General features: G+C 42.7%; 1 protein-coding gene across 8 annotated transcripts in view; it reads left to right on the top strand.

Annotated features, from left to right (window-relative positions):
- The window catches only part of TSPAN4 (tetraspanin 4), a 693,477-nt gene that overhangs the window by 610,863 nt on the left and 60,000 nt on the right, over nt 1–22,614 (top strand). For all 8 annotated transcript variants that reach the window (XM_075928232.1, XM_075928231.1, XM_075928235.1 and 5 more), the window contains one exon: nt 455–529. In XM_075928232.1, coding sequence (XP_075784347.1) covers nt 455–529 — 75 coding nt within the window. The remainder of the gene's footprint in view (nt 1–454; nt 530–22,614) is intronic.

The raw sequence follows: 22,614 nt of genomic DNA, 5'->3' as shown, positions 1-22,614 counted from the left end.
AGAAAGAGATAGAGATGTCAAAGCCATTTCATTAACTGCAAAGATTTGGATAAATAAACAAACAAAGGCCAGCCTCTGTGGGAACCTCACGATGTTGCTGTCAAACAGGACAGCTACCAAAGCATCAGAGCTGCACATTAATTGTAGGGCTCAACAACTTTGAGAATGTCCTGTGGGACCTAACCCTGCTTTCATGGAAGCTAGCAGGAGCAGAAGCACACCAGTCCTGTTTCTGTCCCCAACTAGTCCTGTGTCTGCTTTCTCCTGCTGCATGGTGCGTACCCCTCAGTTGGTCTCAAAGCAGTCACTCTGTTACCTGCGGTCCATAAAACAAATGCGCCCTTTTTGATGCATGACCGGCGAAATGTAGTTATTGTTGCAGCAGGACGTAGATGAAACAGATTTTGATGTTTATGGGTTTTTGTTTTCCCCCCGTCCCCTCTTCTCTTGGCAGTTTTTTATCATGCTGTTAATTGTATTCCTGCTGGAGCTCACCATCGTGATCCTGTTCTTCGTCTACACCGACAAGGTACGTCAGATTTTTTTCTCTCTTCTTTCTCCTTTAGCAATTTTTTTAATGCCCCGTCCCTTATAAATAAGTCATGAAGTGCTTGCCTTGGCATGCACATCATGCTTCGCTCTTTCTCAAGTCATCCCTCTCTGAAGATGTGCTCTCAGAATACGTAAACAGATTTCCTGCTCTTGAGTTGCCTCTCTCTTGAGCACGTTCTCTCCCTCCACCTCCCTTTTCATGCACAAGTCAAGGTCAGAAGTGTTACCAAAGCAATCACCATTTAGAATAAAAGGGGACTCTGAGCTGGGAAGGGATGGGAAAGAGAAAGATATCTCAGAGGTGGATGCTAGTAGCAATTGGATTTTTTTTTAGTATGTTTACATTTCAGAAGTGACTGAGATTATGAGAGAGTCTGGATGGGAGAGATGTAAAAGGGAGAGGCAAATACTTGTTCCCGAGAACGACTCTGGACAGTGTAATGAGATTCCAGCTAACTGCCAAAGTAGAAGTGTTGGGGGTTAATACAAGGGCCTTTCATTTCTGTGTTCAGATTTTTACCTTGACAGACCACTGATCTGATCCAGTATGGCAATTCCTGGGTTTCCACCGCAAATAAAGCACAGCTGTTGTAAGGATAGACAGGTTGTCTTTAACCCACTAGGGTTTTTGAAGAAAAGTAACAAAATGATAAATCCAGAAGAACCATTGGATTCAATACTTTTAGGCATTCAGTAAACTTCTTTTGGAGCCTCTAACAATAGACTATTACGGAAACTTGATAGCTGTGGGTTGAATGGTAAAATTTTGCCATGGATTAAAAACTGTTGAGGAGCTGGGACGTAAAAACCAGGATAAATAACAGTTTCTCAAAATGGAACGACATTACTAGCAAGGTGCTTCTAAGGTTAGGAGCAGAATACAAGGTGGCCATCATTTATTGGAAGGGTCAAACTTATTTACAAGAGTAAAAATTGTGGATCATTGTGAGAGTCTCCTCAAATATTTAGACTATTAGATTAGGCAACAACATCTCGAGTAAACCTCAGAATTGACTTGCAAGATAATTTGCATTGGAGGAGTCATTTTAAAACTACTCATGCACACTGATGGCTTCTGAGTTGGTTGAGACCTCTCAGAAGAAAGGTGTCCACGTCACAGAGGCATCTGCTGAATGTGCAGCAGCACTCCAAAAAGCCAATATAACATTTAATTTTAAAAGAAGTGGAGTCATATGGGAATTGTATAATGTCATTATGTAAACTGATAGAATGACTTTGCCAGGAATTCAGCATTGAGTTTTGGTCACTTCATTGCAGCGAAGGGTAATGAAAACTATTAGAAGCACCGGGAGAGGGCATTTTCATTCAGAGCTGGCCCACAACATTTTGGCACCTGAGGTGGGGAGCTCAAATGATGCCCCCATGCCACCTTTTCTCCTGCCTGCCTGTTATATCCCTTGTGCCCTCCTTCCTCCAGCACAGCATTCCACCATCTCTGTGCATCTAGAGCAGAGAGAATACATATGCACCAGCAGCAGACACAGTTTTCTACACTCTGGGTCCTAGTAGCACCCCCGCCCCTCCCAGTCTGGCACCTGAGGCAGCTGCCTCAGTTTGCCTCATGGTAAGGCCAGACCTGCTTTCATATGAAGAGGGATTAAAAAGTCTAGCATGATTTTGTTTGGGAAGGAGAAATGATAGAGGTATGTAAAAAGAGAGATGATAGAGGTATCTAAAATAGTGAATGGAATAGTGAAGGCCAACCGTATTTTCCTCTTGACACAAGCACGGGATGGGTACTTGAAATGTAAAGAAAACATGTTCAAAAGAGAAGAAACACTTTTTATGCTCAATATGATCAACACACAGAATTCTCTAGGGCTAATAGTTTAGTAAAATATAGGTGGGTGGCAGGAAGGAAAAGGATTCAGTGTTTACATTAATAAATCATTCAGTACGCTTACTCTGGTTGAGTTAATAGTTAAAAGGAAAAGATATTTATTCTTCAGGTCTTAAATTGGTTGCTAGCGAGCATCAGGAAAGAATGCCATTCACCATTTTCCTATGCTCTGTACGTTTGCAGAATTGTTTGGCTATGCTATTGATGAGGAGAAGACGGAACTCACTTCCATTGAATAATTTTGTATAGAGCAGTGCAGGAGCCATGATAGGGTTAACCTCAAGAATGAACCCCATTCTAAAATGTATGATCTAGTTCAACCGCAAGTTATTGGGTTTGTTTCAGGAATCACTGGGTGATATTTTTATGGCCTGTGCTATGCAGGTGGTTGTACTACATGGATCAGTGGTCTTTGTCTGGGTTTCCATTCCTATGTTTCTACTCTATACCAGACTTCCTAAAAATAAATAAAGCAGCCATCTAACACTATTTTTTCCGTACTACATGGTTAGATTAATGCCAGCCCTTCTATTCAGAAGAAGAACATTGTTATGAATGCCAGTGTACAGAATGTGGCTAATTCGGAGAAGTTCGAGTCTAATCACCTGGCTTATGCACTTTAATGCAGCTTGTTGGAATAGCTTTTAATGAAAACTGTATGCTAACATTCTCACATCAGAAGAAAACAGTATTAGCTTTCTGAGTCTTTATCATGAATAAGTCAGACTCAAAAGACTGCTTTTGTACTGATCGTATTCAGAAAGCAGCAGGTTTGTGTAGTACCCCGATTCCTGCTGTTCATTGGCTAGGTGTATGTAAGTACATATATCTGTGTATATGTGAGTATACAAAATTCTTCCTAGTATAAAATAAGAAATGTTCATTATTCCCTATTGTTGGCTTAAGAGGAGGCTAAGTGGAGACGAACAGGCTCCTCCAAGTCCCTCCTTCAAACTTTGCTCCTTTGACGGTGTAAAGATCATGAAGCAAATACAGATTCAACACCTCTAATCCAGCTTCTGACTGTTGCTGAACCAGAGAATTTGCCAGATCACATTAGGTCGATATTGTCTAGCAGCATTGCAATACTTCCCCTGCTTACTGGGCTGGTAGGAGACATTTAGGGGTAAATTAGAGCCAAATAACAGCACAGAGAACTGAGAGCCAGGACTGGTGGCTGTAAACAAATTTTATGGGACTGCAAGAAACTTGGCCACACCCATAAGTGAACATCCGGCCAATTAAAATGATGCTGGACCATGGATGTTGCCAGACCGGAGAGTGCCAGACTAGAGAGATTCAACCTGTGGTTTGTCTCCTCATTACAAACATTGGTTAATTCTCTCATCTCTGTGAAGCACAGCAGTATAATTGTCCCCATTCATATAAGAAGACTGAGGCTGAGAGGGAAAGGGGCTTGCCCAGGCTCAGGAAGTCAGCATCTGCACGAGGACTGGAATTCAGTGCTTTGCCTTAACCACAAGATTAAAAGAAAATACAAATTTACAAAAGAGTTGAAAAGCTGAACTGAGCTGATTGCAGCCCTGTTTTCAGTGGCTGATTTAATAGTGCTACTTCCGCAGACTGGTGCCTCTTTTTCATTCCTTCTTCTGCATAATGTGCACAATGATAAACTAAAGAGTGCAGAGCTGTATTAGTGAGGGAGTAACTGTTCAGCCAGCTGCACATTTACACTAACTTAAAGTTGTCTCCTGGGCTGCAAAATAGTCTATTTCTATGTAAATCACCATGCCACACACTTCAACAGCATGTTAACTATTATATAGCACTGGCATTTTTGTATTTTATTTATTTATTTTACAGTCAATCACTTATCAGGGCTCTTTGTGTTTGTTTTCTGTTTTGGGAAAAGAACTGCCACTCCTTTTGCTCTGATAGATAATGCTGTAATGCAAATTAAAAAAAAATCAGTGACCGTTCTGGAAAGCTCCTGAGCTCAGACTGGGCTATTCTTTTTAGTCACTTTGAAGAGCGTATTGTGCAGAAAATATTTTTATTTCCATTCTTACTAAAAGCTGCTTCCCTGAGTAATTAATTATGGGGTATTGCTGATGCATGAAAATGGATTCCTTACCGCTTTTCCCTCCCCAGGTGTGAAAGCTGGTCTCAATCTCAAGTTAGGTGAGAGAAGCATATTGCTTTGCTTTATGGTCCTGCCCAGGAGGTGACCAAAATCTCAAATGAGAGGGGCTCAGAGCACATCCCATTAATACTTAATATTGGCACAAAACCAGAAAGGCGCTAGCATCCCAGAGTTGCACTGCGGATCTGTTTCATAGCCTGAGCCTGCTTGCTTCACAGCATTCCTTGTATTGTCTATGCCACACTCCCTCCAAAACTGAAGTTGAGCATGGCAGATCTACAACACATATTATACAGTGGAGAGTTGCATATAGAGGCCACCTTCAGGTGTGGGAAGATTAGGTGTGGTGCAAGGAATGGGAGGTGAAACTTCCATCTGATTCTTTCTCCTTCAAAAGCAGTAAAGGGGTTGATCCTTAGACCCTGCAGAGCAGCAACAGAGGTGCATTTTGGGGTGGGTCAGAGAGGGTGTGCCTTATGTTTGGACATATACCTCCCTGAGCTGGCAAGGCCATCTGTGCATGCACAAACACATATTCATCATGTAGTGTAGTGTTGCCCCAGGGCAAGAACAATCCAAGTGGAACAGACTGTGTGTGCAGCTGCTGTCACGAAGACAATTCCTGATCACATTAGTACCATTTCTGTAGCATGAATGCTAAATTCAGCCCTGCGGAAGCAGCCCAAAATCCACTAAAATCAGTGAGAGTAAGTCCATTGACATATGGCTTGATTTTGGCCCTTCTTATGTATTCATTTTGCTACTCTTGACTCAGACCAGCATTTGACTTATGATGCATGTTCAGGCCATTTTTAGGAGTTGGCTTTTATGATGTGTGGCTGTGCAGGTATTGTAAGAGGCAGTAATGAAGAGGTTAAGCTCAGTTTTACACAGACAAAAGCAACACATCAGGACTCAATCCTGTGTGAGATTGAGCTGCTTCTGGGAGATGCTGAACCCTATGAACTCCCAGTTGAGCTCTGCACCGCATAAGGATGGGCCCTTTAAGAACATGAGCCATGCATATAAGGTGCATGGCGAGGTACCAGTAATAACTTTTCAGTCCCTCTGCTTTTAACATCTGTCTTTATTTTTATTCTGAGTGTTTTTCCCAGAGGCAGAGAAGAAAGTCTAGATTTACTGTTCTTAGTAACTATGATAGATCATTGTTCAGTGTGTTTGATCATTCATGTCCCCTTTTCCTGATTTATAGGTAGGATTAGGCGGTTTTGCTCCTTAGCGCTCGTAAATGGAAAAGTATAAACAAACACGCATTAACTTTATTATTTTTAAAGACTGAATAAGACTGAGCTGTAGGAATGTAAAAGGTTAACTAGTTAGCCTCTCCCTCCGTAGGTGAGGCTTACTGATTCCAGTTAACTGGTAGGGGCTAGAGCAGCTCCCCGCCCATCTCTGGCAGGGGGCTGCTCCAGCCCCACAGAACAGCCCCTGTCAGTGGCGCACCTCTCCCTGCCACAGCTTATATGTTGGCTCCTGTGAAGCTGGTTGCAGAGCCCGCAGAGAAGGCTCCCCTGGGAGCAGGGCCGGCAGTTGATTTAAGCTTTATACTGCAGAGTGTGCAGCGCGCGTAACTGTGTAACCACTAGGATTTTTAGAAGATACACGGTTACATTTTAACTTCATTTTTAAATCCTTACTGAGCTGTTCAAGGAATAATAGCAGTGAAGGCTCTTTGGAAACAGGTAGGGTTGATTACAGGAGTAGTTAGCACCCTTGGGAGTTGAGGGTTAGGATTGGGATTTTCAGGGGGGGTTGAGTAGTTTTCAGGTAGATCTTCGGGCCACAAAGAACTAAAGCTAACATTGCCTACATGATAGCTGCCCAGGAATTCTTCTGAGACTGGATAATGAAACTGCTGAAGAAAAAGCCTAGAAGCCTACCCTGGTAGAATTCCAATGCAAGGCACAAGCCTCTATCAGAGATCCGGCAACACACAGATGGCATTAAAATACAGGAACAGAAAACCCCTTAAATCGCATTTAAAATTGCCCCCTAGAGTCCTGTCATGATTAGTTTGGTTGAATGTTATCAGCGCAGGTAAGCACGTGTATATGTTAACTAATCCCTGCTACACACTTGTGAGTTAAATTACCAACCTGCTCTCAAACACGCTATGTAGAGGACACACCACTTCCTTGGGGTTGGGCTTTATTAGCAAAGGAACATATTGTGAACCTCTTATTCACATTGATGACTACTCCCAGGAATGGTCCCTTGGTACCCAGCTGCTCACCAGTCCGAGGAAGAGGTACATAGTGTGACCAAAGAGATTAATAACATGAAATTCAGCTCAAGCTTCCTCCTCAGGCTTGGCAGCTCCAAAGATTCCTCCCTCCAGACAGCTCAGCCTGTACAAAGTATCCTCCCTCTCTAAAAATCCACTTTCACTCTCTACCTATCACCAGTAGAGTTGTAGGTCAGCAATACCACTCAAATAGCAGAATCCACTTAACATTCCTCTCAGTAAGATCAAAACCTGATAATGCTTGGGGCACATAAAGCAAACACAGCCGACCTGTTACAGTTAACACCTTTTCACAGATGGGAATCTGAGGTAGATTAAGAACTAACCATGCACCCTATAAAATAAATTGCTAAAGGAGAGCTAAAGTGACTTGGAAAAGACTTGAGTTTCCATTCTCAGAGTCCCAAGACTCTGTCCCATGGTTAGGATTTGCCTCACTGTGGGGGCTGACACAGCCCATGGACCTCTACTCCTCCCTTCCCAAGAATCACTGGAAAGTCCTGCTAAACTGAGTGGCTAGGTAGTCATTCTGCAGTGTTCCTTTCATTCCTCATTGAGCCTTTCCCCACCTGCAGGTGGTCTTATATGCCCTCCTGAGGCTTTCTCTATATTGGCTTTTCTCTTAAAAGCTGTTACTATTTCATTTCCACCTCTGGTACCACTGGTTGCTGGTGCCTGTTGGCATTTTTACCCCCATGCCATTTGATTATGTTCAGATGATAAGATGGAAAAAGATACTGAAGCCCTGTTTGCAGTAATCCTCCCACGGTTGCACTACTTATAATGCAATGCCTGGTATATTTCAGAAATATGCCAGTTTGACAGTGTGTGGCACAAGCCAGTGAGAAAAGCTAACAGAGTCATTGTTAATTCCTTCAAGGATTTCTTCCCAAGTATGCTGTGTTAATGTGCCATGTTTAAAAACTGTTTCCGATAATACTGGTTTTGATTCCAATGTGAATGGCTCCTGAGCAGCGAGCTTATTTCTTAACTAGAAGGTTTATCCAGAATTGTGTTTTTCTTCATTTAAATCATTGCTCTGAGGTGGGGCTGAGGTTGAGGGGTTCAGTGTGCAGGCTACCCCGGAGAGAGAGGACAACACCAGCCCTTTCTCACCACAGCAGCTTGGGGCCACTATAGCTGGCCATTGCAGTAGACACAGCTAGGGGAGGGGTTGCATGTCCCCCCTGCTGGGGGACAGACTGACACACAAACAGATAAACTCTCTGAAATATATAGTAGATCGCTGTCCCTTTCTCCATCCCTTCCCCCTGCTGGCCCAATGGGGATATAGCTGTCCCAATACCCATCTCTGTCCTCTTGCTGCTCCCTAAGGTCACTTTACAGTATAACTCCCTCCTACCGGACCTCTCCCTTTCCATTTTATGAGAAACAGTCAAATTCCAGGCACATCCCCTTGTCCTGGAACAATCAAACGCTGATCGTGCTTTATGTCAGGATAAGAGGAAGCTGCATAGCAATTTGATGGGCCTAGCGCTTACCATTTGGAAGTAATCCTCAAACGAACAGACTCATAGGCAGAAAAGCAGATAGACAGACAGATGCATATTTTAAAAATATGTAGTGGCACTTCCCAATTAAAACTCACTTTGTATTTAAAGCAATTGATTGTAACATTTAGCCCTCATCTTGATGTTAGCACTTACTTACTTCCTGCTTGTCAGAGCACTACTAATATCTGTAAAAGTCTGGGAAATGTCTATCATTCATAACCAATGAGTAACTTACAATAATCAGATTGGTTTGCAAGAATTCTGTATTCTGGCCTCTATAGATGTCTCTCTGTGCTTATTGCCTGTTATAAAGGTGATGCATTAGACCTTGGTCAAGCACTTTACATACTTCAATGACATGAAATAGGATGAGATAATTAAAATGGAAATAACAGCTGGGGGTGGGTGGGTTATTTTTCATGGTAACACCAATAGTCTTAACCAGTCTATTTGCATTTCAAAAGTGATAACACAATCCAGGAGTTGCAGCAGCATTGCCATATGTCACAGATTTTACCCAATTCATTTTGGCTCCAGTTGAACAAAATATTTAAGCGCTTTCTTCTGTCCATGTGCTTAACTTTAAGCATATGCATAAGTCTAATTCAAGTTAATTCATGGATTTAATTGCCTTGCTGACTTAGGGCCTTTTGGACACTCTAATGGCTGTATCATATAATATTTAATTCCATAGGGAATCTGGTGGTGCTTAATTAATTTTGATTCATTATAAAGCTCTATTGGCGTTATTTTCTCTATACCAGCTCCCTGTCTGGAGTCTTGAAGCCCTGTATTAACCTTTTATTTAGGCAGAGGAAATTATTGCCTGTGTGTTTGAAACAGCAAATAAAAAAAACAGACCAGCCTTCTTTAATTCTATTTCATTTGTTAAAGTTGAAACTGAAAGAAAGTGCAACTGCAAAATGCCGTTAACATTGGTCACTGGGGGATATCGAAGTACTGACGACAAGAGTTAAGTGCACACTCTGAATTAGGTGTTATCAAAAGCAAACTGAAACAATAAATGCATATACAATGCATTAGGGTTCCCCTATGGGAATTCCTGAACTGTGGTGCTCAGAGCTTAATGGAATCTTAGAATAAAGTGTTAAAGTAAAATCCAACTCTCCTCCGTAAAAGGGAAACATGACTCCACACCAAAAGCTAGTATCCAAATGTGTAAAGATTAGCTGTGTTAGTAGACTGTTGCCTATACAGACCCATTGTACATTCACAGATGAATGTGAGTTTGCTATGCTTTGTCAGTGCCACTATTGGATATTTATTCATACTGTATTGCAAAACCACCACACAATTTGGCATAGAGCCTCTCCTCAGGAGATCCCAGAGCTGGAATATTAAGCTGCATGGTTGGAAGTAAATTTCCAAAACTGCACGGGGAAATCTGCACTGTGCCTGGCTCAAATCACAGTGACCAGTCCCTTACTTTCAGGAACATGACATTTTATTTCTGGGTTTTCTTTTAAATGTTTTGGTACCATTCAAATCAGTTACACAGAAGATAAGTCACCTATGCTGCCTTCTTGCTAGCCAACTACGCGCAATTGAGGGAGTGGGGCACATCTCCATATTTTTTTGTCATGGGAAGCTTTTCTATAATTAAATCAGCTGTTCTCCAGGCTTGAACTGGAGCATTTGCAATCGATTCTATTTTAAAGACTGGGGACCTTTGCCATTTCATGCCCTGTCTCTTCAGTTGGCTTCTCTCCAGGATGCTGCTGCAACATGCAACATGCAAATATTAATCATTACAATTCTACACTAAGGTTGTAGCTTTCAGGAAAGGATCTCAAGTCACATTTCAAAGGGAAGAGAAGTAGTTGTGCTCCTATTTTACAGAGGGAGACACAATGAGGCAGAGAGAGATTACGGGCTTGATCCCATGATTTTAGGTGGTGATTTAGCCCCATATCTCCTGCTGTCCAGACGCATGCTGCCACCCTGGCCCCAGGATTCTGTCTCAAAAAACAAAACAGCAGCTGAAAGGAAAAGATGGATTTCAAGGGCTAAGATAATAAATAAATAACTGAGGCAGAACAAGCCCTGTAAAAACAAACTGCACCAAATGTCAAGGAATGACGGGGGGTGGTATATTGAAACAGACAGCACATTTTTTATTCATTCTAAAAATATTTTTGTAGTGTCAATATTTATTCCATACAGCTTAAGTTGACAGTGAACTAAATGTTTAGTACTTTTTACGTATCCAAAAGAGAGAAGAAAATTATTTTTCATGTTACCTGACTGTAAGCTATCCAGTACCCCCTCCTCTTAGATTTGCCAGCTGCCATTGGAAATAATGTTGGGAATAGACCACTTTATTAGATAAAATTTGCAGATGAAGTTCATCTCCCTTTTATTTAGCTCAGCATTGATGTACCTGGAATAACAACTAGCTGAAACTGTTGGTCACGCATCTCTCAAACCATTATTAACTTGTTTGGCGCCTGATCGGCAGAAGTGTCAAACCATGCTTCTAACTTACTTATGCTTATTTATTTGAGCTTTAGGATTAAAGTGCAGGCAACCTAGAGCATGGTGAGGAGTCTTCTGCCATTCAAACCCCATTTTGCCCATACAGGGAAATGAATATATTGTGTTCTATCACAAACACAAGGTCATGCATATAAACACACTACATGACATGCATTTCTTTCCTATGTATGTGCCTTGAGTCCTTGCCACTGCTGTCAAAGATATCACCGAGCTATCCTACGGAGCTACAGATACCTGCTATCTAAAAAGATGGGAAATGATGGAGCTAATTAGGTGGGCAGAGGTGGCAACCTGTATCCTTTAGGCATATGTGTAGTGCCTTTTCAAGATCAGGGGGCTACGTCTACACTGGCATGAATTTCCAAAAATGCTTTTCGGAAAAGCGCGTCTAGATTGGCAGGATGCTTTTCCGCAAAAGCACTTTTTGCGGAAAAGCGTCCGTGGCCAATCTAGACGCGCTTTTCCGCAAAAAAAGCCCCGATCGCCTTTTTCGCGATCGGGGCTTTTTTGCGGAAAACAGTATTATGCTGTCTACACTGGCCCTTTCGCGCAAAAGTCTTTCGGAAAAAGACTTTTGCCCGAACGGGAGCAGCATAGTATTTCCGCAAAAAGCACTGACAATCTTACATGATTGTCTGGAAATCTTACATGATTTTCTGGAAATTCAAGCGGCCAGTGTAGACAGCTGGCAAGTTTTTCCGCAAAATTAGATGATTTTGCGGAAAAACTTGCCAGTCTAGACACAGCCTGGGTATAATTGAAGGTAGCATCGCCAATGACCTATCAATCTCCCTGGCTCCACCACTGCTCAAAATCTGGCTTCAGTATTGCTGGGAAGCAAACTAGCTGGAAATCAGAGGTATTAGAACCAAGTATATGAGCAGGGATTGGAGCCAGTAAGACAACAGTTTAATACCCTCCAAAGTGTGCCTAATATAGGCAAGTTATTTTAATTCAGTTGAGATTCTGCCCCATTGAGTCTGGATGAAAATAAGCATCATAGCCCAGCAGCAGATCAGTGATCCCCAATGGTGCAGTCCAAGCAGGTGATTACATATTGTCCACCTAAAGAAAAGAACTGAAAAGTTTTTTCTCTGGAGAGCAATGGAAGTGAAAGTCATGAAACACAGAAGGGAAAAGATTTTATGACTGGAAAACATGTTGCTTAGATACTACGCTTAAGGCCTCTTTCAAAAGTTTGGCACCAAAAGAGTTAAAACAACACTTGAATTAAACAAAAGTGCTGATGGAATATTGAAAAGCTAGGAGCAAAAGCAACATTATTCTTTATGCAACATCAAAAAAAATAGCATCCTGCCGTTTCCTTTCAGGTCCCCCCTTCTTCTTGATGAATTATAGTTGGCAGACGATCAGCTTAGTATATTCCAACAAAGCAAAAGCAATGGGCTTTTCAAGGTCAGACAGCTTGAGGAAAGAAGGAAATTGATTTTCTCTTTGGAGGGGGGCACTCAGAAAAGAAGGAGGAAAATGTGTCACAACCTCCAAATCTGCGGAAAAGATCACCTGGTATTTAAGTAAATGTCAGTGGGCTGCTCCTGCTGCTACCCCCAACAATACTGGCTATTCAGCAGTCATGTGCTAATTCGCATGGCAGGCTGTGCTCAATGGAAAGCTGGCTCATTGTCTCAGGAGGTTAGAGCTGTGTTTGACACTGATTTATATACCGGCAGCAGAGGCAACCTTTTCATAATGACTGTTGTTATCACAGATGAGCACTGAGCAGTGAGGGAGGATTGCTTTTCTGATAGTCAACCATAAGTCTCCCTTCTCCCCCGCCTCCAACTGTCAGTTTATATGTACGAGGCAATTACGTAAATAGGGCCAGGACAGTGGAATTTCTCTGTCCCTCAGGGTATTACAAAAGTCCTATGGGGAGGGGGTTTCCAATACAGAACATGCTCAGGCAACAGTTACCAGGTACTGCATCAGGGTCAGTCAACAAGGAACATGCCAGTGGGCGCATGAATTAAATCCTGGCCTATTTCAGTCAATGGGAGTTTTTCCATGGACTTCCCAGGTGTCAAGATTTTTCTGCTTGTGTTTAACTTGTTAGTGTCTCTCTCCCACTCCTGCATCCCCTTCCACCTTCTATGTGAACTAACCAGCCCCTGAAAGCACAAAAACAGTGTTACAGAGGATCACAGTTCATGGTACTGCTGGGAGCATTGTACCCGTGTGCAACAAATACTGAGTCACCTGTTCCTTTGTTTGCTTTGTTACTTGGAGGAAGAAATGATTTATTTCAATCAGTTTCAGCAGCTCGGCTGTATGCAATGATGATTTAAATAGGAAATTACCATTATAGCTTTTCTGAGAGTGAGTTAGTCAGGGCTCTCTTTCCCCATCTTTAGCCAAATGCTGTTCTGTCTTCAAAGAAACTGCTTACATATAGAAGTCAAATCCAGTATTTCATAGCCAGCTAAGTGAAGAGCTATTGTTATGAGACTCTGGTGTGTATGGTTCCTTGAAACAGCCATCAGCTAGCAAAGAGCAAAGCAAACATCTTAAACTGATGTCTGTTTGAATCTAGTTATACAGTGGGCAGGCAAGAATTAGAAATTTACAAAGGATAGTCTGTACCAGTATTTCTGAAAGTGCTCTGCGAAACCACTTTGAGAAACATGTTAACTGGTCGCCCTGGTTTGTTTATTTACTGGCACCGCAGCCATGGAGCCTTGTGGCTCCCATTGGCTCCGTTTTGCTCTTTGCAGCCAAGCAGAGTAGCGGGAAGCAGTGGCCTGGCCCACGCTACTTCCCACAACTCCCCTTGGCTGCAAAGGATGAAATGGAGCCAATGGGAACCGCGTGGCTCCGTGACCGCGGCGCCAGTAAATAAACAAACCGGGGTGGCCAGTTAATGTGTTTCTCAAAGTGGTTTTGCAGAGCACTTTCAGAAACACTGGTCTGTACTGCGGCCAGTTAATAGGGGCCATTTTAAATGAGTAAATGCTAGCTGTAAAAAAGATATAAAAACTAAAAAGAGCAATAAAGCCTTGATTGGAATAGGGAGACTTTGAAGGGCCAAACAATTATCTAACTACATACAAGATTTTTTTTCAAGTGTTTAGCAATTTTGGCTGACTCATTTTGTAGGTGTCAAACGTAGGAACATAAGAATGGCCAGACTGGGTCAGACCAAAGGACCATCTAGCCCAGTATCCTATCTTCTGACAGTGGCTGATGCCAGGTGCCCCAGAGGGAATGAAAAGAACAGGTAACCATCTAGTGATCCATCCCTTGTTGCCCTTTCCAAATTTCTGAAAAACAGAGGCTACAGACACCATTCCTGCCCATACTGGCTAACAACCATTGATGGACATATCTTCCATGAATTTATCTCTCTCTTTTTTTAATCCTGTTATAGTCCTGGTCATCACAACAACATCAGGACTTCCACAGGATGGCTGTGTGTTGTGTGAAGAAATACTTCCTTTTGTTTGTTTCAAACCTGCTACCTATTAATTTCATTTGGTAACCCCTTGTTCTTGTGTTTTAGGAAGGGGTAAATAACTTTGATTTATTCATTTTCTCCACAACTATCATGATTTTATAGATGTCTATTATATCCCCCATTAGACATCTCTTTTCCTGGCTGAAAACTCCTAGGCTGTGTCTACATTGGCATCCCTTTCCGGAAAAGGGATGCTAATGAAACACTTCGGAATTGCAAATCCGCGGGGGATTTAAATATCCCCTGCGGCATTTGCATTTACATGGCTGCCGCTTTTTTCCGGCTCGGGGTTTTTGCCGGGTTTTGCTACAGTAGGAATAAGAGATCCTCTGGAAAAGGGCTTATTTTCCGGAGAATCGCGTCTACACTGGCGCTTTTCTCCGGCAAAAACCAGCAGACCGGGGAGACGGGGAGCAAAGCCGCGGAGCACGCCTGCAGCAGGACAGCCCGGGCGCACTTGAGCTGTCCCCCTGCGGGCGTGCTCCGCGGCTTTGCTCCCCGTCTCCCTGGTCTGCAGGGAGACGGGGAGCAAAACCTTGGAGCACGCCCGCAGCGGGACAGCCCGAGCGCGCTTGAGCTGTCCCTCTGCGGGCGTGCTCCGCGGCTTTGCTCCCCGTCTCCCTGGTCTGCAGGGAGACCGGGAGCAAAGCCTTGGAGCACGCCCGCAGCGGGACAGCCCGAGCGCGCTTGAGCTGTCCCCCTGCGGGCGTGCTCCGCGGCTTTGCTCCCTGTCTCCCTGGTCTGCAGGGAGACCGGGAGCAAAGCCTTGGAGCACGCCCGCAGTGGGACAGCCCAGGCGCACCTGGGCTGTCCCGCCACCGGCTTCCCCTGAGGCTTTGCAAAGCCCCAGCCCCTCCGCGGCTTTGCAAAGCCTCGGGGGAAGCCGGCGGCGGGACAGCTCAGGCGTGCCTGGGCTGCCCGGCTGCCCGAGCCCCTCCGCGGCTTTGCTCCGCATCTTCCTGGTCTTCAGACCAGGGAGACGCGGAGCAGCTTTTCTCGCCCCGGAGTACACGGGCGGCGGGACCGTGAGGTCCCGCAGTCCGTGTCCTCCGGGGCAAGAAAAGCCCCGTTCGTAACTGCGGATCTGACGTAAGTCGGATCCGCGAAAGTCGGGGACTGCCTGTATTGTTCAAATTCCTTCTTGGCCTTCCTAATTATATTTTTACACTTAATTTGGCAGAGTCTAGGCCCTTTCTGTTTTCCTCATTGGAAGTTAACTTCCATTTCTTTACGTGCTTGTTCACGTGCATTCCAATCAACTGTGTACTTGCATTCATGCACATTAGCTGGAAGATATTACCATAGGAGTTAGCTGTAGGGTTGTCCAGGCCCCCCTCTGGAGTAGCATCCTCAAGGTGCCGAATATAGAGCCTCGCCAGCCCACCCCCTCTTCAATTCCTTCTTACGGTTGGTGATGGTTAGCTGGAACTTTGCTGCTCTTGTAAACCTCATTGCAGGAGGACTAACAGGTAGTTCAAAATAGGGCTTTATTTCAAACCCCCATTTCACTACCGCGTGTAGATGCGGGCAGTTATTCCGGGCTTGTAAATTTCAAAAAATGGTGCCCGGTCAGGAAGATGGAAATCAAGCGTGGGATATTTAAATCCCGGGCTTGATTTGCAATTCCAAATGCCTACATGTGCAGCCCTATTCCGAAATAGGCTGCAAATGTAGACATACCGTTAGCCTAGAAAAGAAGCCAGAAAGTTACGGGGAGAGAGCAGAAACAAAACAAATCTCTCCGAAGCCTGTATGAATTCTCTAGAAGTTCTGAACATGGCAGGGGAGTTTTCATGCGTAATGGATGGATGATGAGGAACCCACTACTTTTAAATTTTGCATGTGTAAAATCTATTTAATTAGACTAATTAAATGTGGAACTTCATTGGTTTTACAATAATAGATCAATGGCTAGACCGAGTCTAACCTTGGGCAGGTATGATCAATCAGTCATAATGCCTCCTCTGTCCACCTCTTATTCTGCAGAGACACATTACTTCCCCCTTGTAAAAGGCCATCTGCAATAGCCAGTGAATACTGAAGTGGTCTCAAGCATCAGTTCCACCAACCCCAGAGGGCCGGGGTTGCCTCCCCACATCATACCTGCAGCCTGCATCTGGATAAGCTAAGGAAATGGGGTAGATTTTAGCAGAGTCAGAGCTACCCTGTGCTTGGCATGAAGATTCCAGTTTTCTTGTTTTTTCACGATTAAAAAAAATAGTGTCAGCTAAAAATTCTTGTCCAGAATGCTAAATACAGCAGTTATTACGTGCATGTCCCTACAGCAAGTAGGAATGCGGACCAACAGCACAAGTAATTTTGTGTGATTAAAAACCAGCTCTCAGTGAAAGGAATGATTCTTTATTTATTCCCCATTAGGCCTGGGTAGATATTCTCGTGAGTCCCATAACCTTGTCAGCAAGAGATCCTCTACAGCCCAGGAAAATGAATTACATGAGCACTGAAATTCATGCATGGTGAATATTGCAATTAATTTCGTTAAAGTCTCTCTTTATATATTTAGATTGGGAAAGGAGGGAGGGGGAAGCGTATCACCAGTTATGAGTCCGTAGCCACAAATCTTGCACAGCCTTTGCTTTAAGATAACAATGAACCTATAACGGAATCCCAAAAGCCTTTGTTTATTTTGTATATTACAATAAGGAGAATTGATGAATTCAGCAATATAAAGGACTGTTAATATCACAATCCCCATGTTAAAATTATTTAATATGGAGAAAAACACTAAACACTAATACCATTGTATGATACTGAAAACTTTGTAACGGTATTTTTTTAGAATTGATGGTTGAGAGTGGAAGCCCCCACTGTTGTTATACAGTTGAGCAAGTACTTTAGTTGTTTTAACACTACTTTAAAATAAAGGCAGACCTTGAACTTTTCATACATCAGTTTTGCCCTTTTATTTGGACATACTAACCTTTTATTTGCATGTAATAATTAGGTAACCACATTTGCAGATGAGAATTTAGATGCACAGCCATGTATACTTGTGTGTGCAAATGGGGCAAAACAGGTCAATGTGGATTTTCTAATCAGCAGAACCATTGAACTCCCAGCTGTAAATTTAGCCCTAAGCATTCTAAATGTGGGGTTTTTTTGCCTTTAATTTAGAACCAGTCAAGAAGCTGTATCTTTATTTAAAATGCTGTGCATGGCAGCTTATTTAACATTCTTATTACAAAAACTATAAACCTTCTCAAAGTGAACAGAGCAATTATTTAAAAATAGACCCAATCTTTTTGATAAGTCATTTATTACCTGATCCTTCAGTGAATTCTGCTCAGATGGAAACAAACAGTTCTGCTTAAGTCTGTGGGGGTATGTCTAGATTACATGGCTCTGTCGCCAGAGCCATGTAGATTAGTTTACTAGACATACCCAAATGAAGCGGCGATTTAAATAATCGCTGCTTCATTTAAATTAAAATGGCTGCCGTGCTGAGCTGATCAGCTGTTTGCCGGCTCAGCGCGCTAGTCTGGACCCTCCGTGGTCGACATCAAAGGCATTTGTCGACCGGCCTGTTATGCCCTGTGGGATGAGGTTTACCGGGGAGGTCGACAAATGCCTTTGATGTCGACTGTGGAGCGTTCAGACTAGCATGCTGAGCCGACAAACAGCTGATTGGCTCAGCGCGGCAGCCATTTTAATTTAAATGAAGCTGCGATTATTTAAATCACTGCTTCATTTGGGTATGTCTAGTAAAGTAATCTAAATGGCTCTGGCGACAGAACCATGTAGTCTAGACATACCCTGGGATTCTCTGTGGGTGCAGGGATTCACTCATGTAGACCTCATTCATTTTGTTTTCTAGTCCTTCTCTGCCTTTCCTTTTCAGTTTACTCTGGTTTCTCATGTTGACACTAGCATAGGGAAGGGGTGTCTTTGAACTTTTCAGTTCCCTAACCCTTCTTGTGGTCAATTTAAATGAAGTTTGCTGCTGTCAGACTTACAGAGATGTGTTTTGCTATATAGCTACATGCTCAGAGATGTCTACCTGGTCTCTATTGTCACCCGCTGCTATTCCAGGGAAGAGATGGAGCAGACACCTGCCTGGCTAATGTAGAAATTGCCTGGCTGACCATTCCTTTCTTTGATAACTGGGTTCTTAAGCTACCTTACCAAGTATTGCCTTTGGGGTTACTGGTTATCTACAAAGTATACTATTTCTCATACCCATTCAAAACATATGGCCAGCACAGACAACAATTTCTGGCTTGCTAGCAGAATTTTTTTAAAAAATATCCTAGCTACTTGTGGATAAGAGTAGCACAAGAGAGATTATAGAAATATTTGAAAGAGACTTTCTTGCTAGTGGTGGGTGCATACAGGCTGTGAATGCATGCAGTGGAGTCTCTCAGAAGACACTTTCATTACACCGTTTGGAGGTGGTATGCTTGGGAGAGTTTCAGTTAGCAATACAAGTAATTCAACTCTCTTTTCTGTCCCATGCCCCCTGCCAAATCTGCAGATCCCCAGTTGAGTGGAATAGTCTGAAAAGATGAGTTGACATGATCAGTTGACTTCATCATCATATTTCACTTAGGCAATTTTATTTACTCCCTGCTCTACGGGAGAAAGGAATTTACATACACACACAAAATCAGTCACAGGACTACTTGTTTTTAATGTTACATACTAATATGGCTACCCCTGAGAGATGATTTTTTGAGTTCTGCTTGTTGCTCTATGCCTGGGCTTTAGAAAGCGGTTCAGTAGCAGCCAAGCCCACCTTGGGGAGGGGAGACAAAAGGGGCCATTGCCCTAGGGCCTAGTGATTCTGTAGGGCCTAGGGCTCCCAGCTGCAACTGCAGCAGCTGGAGCTCCGGACCCTTTAGAATCGTCATCAGAGTGCTGGGTGGCACCCTCTAGATCTCGGTGCCGCACATTCCGGCTGGGTCTAAGGGCTGGCGGTGGGGAGGAAGGGATCACCAGGTGGCTGACTGGTGCTGGAGACTGGCTGCCTCAGCCTTCTGCCTGGGTCCCCGCCCCTTCCGGGAGCACAGAGCTCCCTCCCTATATTGTCCAGGGATCCTGTCAGCTCCCTGGTAGCAGCTTACAAGCTCTCATTTAGTATGCCAGTCAAAATAACTCAGATTTCCTCTGCCTGATTCTCCTTATAAAGAACTAGTGTGGAAGGTGGGAAAGTTTTCCATATCCTCATCCTTTCTTATCTTGTTTAATCATGTCATGCTCCATTAGCGCCCTAATGTTCTTATCAATAAACGATGGATTTGCCAATGGTGATTTAAGTTTAAAATTACTCGTGAAAACTTAATGAAGCCTGCAAATTGTGAATTAGTGTTCAAAGAAATTGCCTCTGACAGTTAAATACTGCCGGGGCAAAGTAATTTTCAGGGTGGCATTTTCCCTCTCCATAAATTATGTAGTGGGTCAAAACTGAGGTGGTTCTGCAGGAATTACTATTATTTTTAAATGGAATTTCAGTTTGCCTCTCACTGCAGTAACTCTCACCCCTTTGCTGTGTGTGCTGAGATAAGTAATCTTTTCTTCCAGGAAAGTTCAGCTTGGATGCAGTAACTGGTTTTGAGCGACAGCCTCAAATTTTAACCAAAGTTTCCAGTTGGTCTGACTGACACACAAATTTAACAGGAAAAACTTAAAAACCAACAAATAGATTAGTAGCACCTTAAAGACTAACAAAACATGTAGATGGAATCATGAGCTTTTGTGGGCGCAACCCACTTCAGTCATCTGAAGAAATGGGTTGCGCCCACGAAAGCTCATGATACCATCTTCATGTTCTGTTAGTCTTTAAGGTGCTACTAGGTTATTTGTTGTTTTTTAAGTTTTTCTTGTTATAGACTAACTATGCTACCCCTCACAAGTTTAACAGTTTGCCTAGGCCAGTGATTTAGCCAGGACTACTCTAGGTTTCTAATCCTGGTTTCCAAGCTCTAGAGTGCTTAATATTGCCAACATGCCTCACCAACAGAAGTAGCTCCAATAAAAGATATGACCTTACCTGCCTTGTCTCTCTCATATCCTGGGACCAATATAGCTACAACAACAATATGCACAACTTTACCCCAATCTCAAGGATTATGGAATAAGCCTCTTGTATCTCCCCAAAAGATGTATAAGGATTCTTAACGGATATAAATGGTCAGTTTCATCAGCATGCATGGACGGGGAGGGAGTCGCTAGACTGTTTGCAACACCATAAAGAAGAAAACCCCTTTCCTCAAAAGTGTCTTTAGTTTGACATGTTTGTTGATGCTTGGGGAGTATTTAGTTATCTAGCCTATCCCAAAATCCGTACTTCCCTGACAGCTATTTAAGATTCAGATTTCATTAGTTTCAGAGGGGTAGCCATGCTAGCCTGTTTCAGCAAAAACAACAAGGAGTCTTGTGGCACCTTAACACATTTATTTGGGCATAAGCTTTTGCAGACTGGAGCCCACTTTGTCATATATATGAAGTGGAAACATCAGTTTGGCAGGGATTCTCTATTCTCTCTGGTCTTTTGTCACCCCAAAGGCCTGGACTTCTAGGAGATATTACAGAAATGGACCTTCAAGACATACTGCAAAGCCAACGGAGGATGCAAGGAAGAGAGTAAGATCAAACAGCAAAGGGCTTGCAGTGATTATAACCACAACAGTATTGAATAGGAAAGAAGTGATCTTCTACGTGCATGTGTCATAACCATTTACAGCATTATAGGTCACACACAAACACCTTAAGATATGCCATGAACCCACTAGAAAACCACTGCCGTTCCTAGAGAGTTGGTTCACGGCAAGATGCACAAATCTGGCTGCTGCATTTTGTACAGGCTTTGGCTGTCAGGTTGGTGTAAGATAAAGCCCCATATGCACTGCATTGCATTAGTATAATCTCACGGTGGACAAAGTATCAATGTCAATAGCAAGGTACCATTCCTAAAAGAAAAAGTTGCAACTTGCTGACCAAATTAGTAAATTTTAAGGTTGGAAGGAATTCTTCTGATTGATCACCTACTGTAGCCTACATAGCATGGGCCATTGACTGTCAACCAGCAGCTATTTTTTTTCAAGTCCATGGCTTCTGTTTGAGATCTAACGTATCTTTAAAAAAAAAAGAAGCAAAAACTCGAGTCTTGAATTAAAGACAAGTGACAGACTCCCCCCATTCCTATGCAAATTGTTTCAACAATTATTTACCTTCACCATTAAAAGTTTGCATATTATTTCTGCTTTCAACCATTGAATCTCCTTATGCATTTTTTCTGCTAAATTGCCTGCCATGATCAGAAGTCTCTTCCCAGTGAAGGTATGTGCAGACTGTGATCAACTCACCTCAACATTCTCTCAGATAATCTACATAGACTGACCATCTTTAGTCAGTCTTACTTTCCAGACCTCAGATCATTCTTGTCACTCTTTTGTGTATCCTTTTGCAATCTTTTTATATCTTCTTTAGAGTGTGGGCTCCAGAAATAGACATGATATCCCCATGATGGTCTCTCTAATGCCGTATATAGAGATAATACTACTTTCCTACTCCTATATAACATTCCTCTGCTTATTCATCCAAGAATAGCATTCATCCTCTTAGCTACATGGGACCTCTTGTTCGGTTGGTTATCTACAAGGACCCCCAAGTCCATAGCTTTCTTTCCAGGATACAGTCCCACATTTTATAAACATGAGCTCCAGTCTTTGTTCCTAGAAGTATGCTTTTGCCTTTGACTTTGCTAAAACACATATTGATCAAGTGAGCCATCTTACCAAGTGATCCAGGTATCCTGTATACCTGATATGTTTCTATAATTATTTACAACTCAACTGGTTTTTGTGTCATCTGCAAATTTTTCCAGCAGCGATTTTATATTTGTGAGCAGTGATAAAGTTACTGGATAGCTTTGGGTCAAGAGCTCTCACATTTTGTGGTCTATGAGTTAACCTGTTTTTAATCTATTTAATATGGCCTGCATTGATTTTATTTAATGCTGTTTTTTATCTGACAGTCGTATGGGAATAATTCAAATGCATTGTAGGAGTCTAAATATATTATGTCATCCTAGCCTTTATTAATCAAACTTGTGATCCCATCAAAACCAATATTGTTTGTTTGGAAAGTTCTAATTTCTATTAAACTATGTGGATTGCCATTAATTTTGCTGTACCATAACTAATTTCCGAAAGGTAGCTGTGTTATTCTGTTTTGGCAAAAACAACGAGTCTGGTGGCACCTTAAAGTCTAACAAATTTATTAGGTCATAAGGGTTTTTGAAATACAACTCACTTCCTCAGATGCCTGAAGTGAAACAACGGCAGGGATACAAGGATGAGAGTGTACCAT

The sequence above is a fragment of the Pelodiscus sinensis genome, chromosome 4 (genome assembly GCF_049634645.1).
Source record: "Pelodiscus sinensis isolate JC-2024 chromosome 4, ASM4963464v1, whole genome shotgun sequence".
NCBI classification, from domain to species: domain Eukaryota; kingdom Metazoa; phylum Chordata; order Testudines; family Trionychidae; genus Pelodiscus; species Pelodiscus sinensis.
The sequence above is the reverse complement of the archived record's forward strand: the minus strand, read 5'-3'. Positions and strand labels throughout refer to the sequence as shown.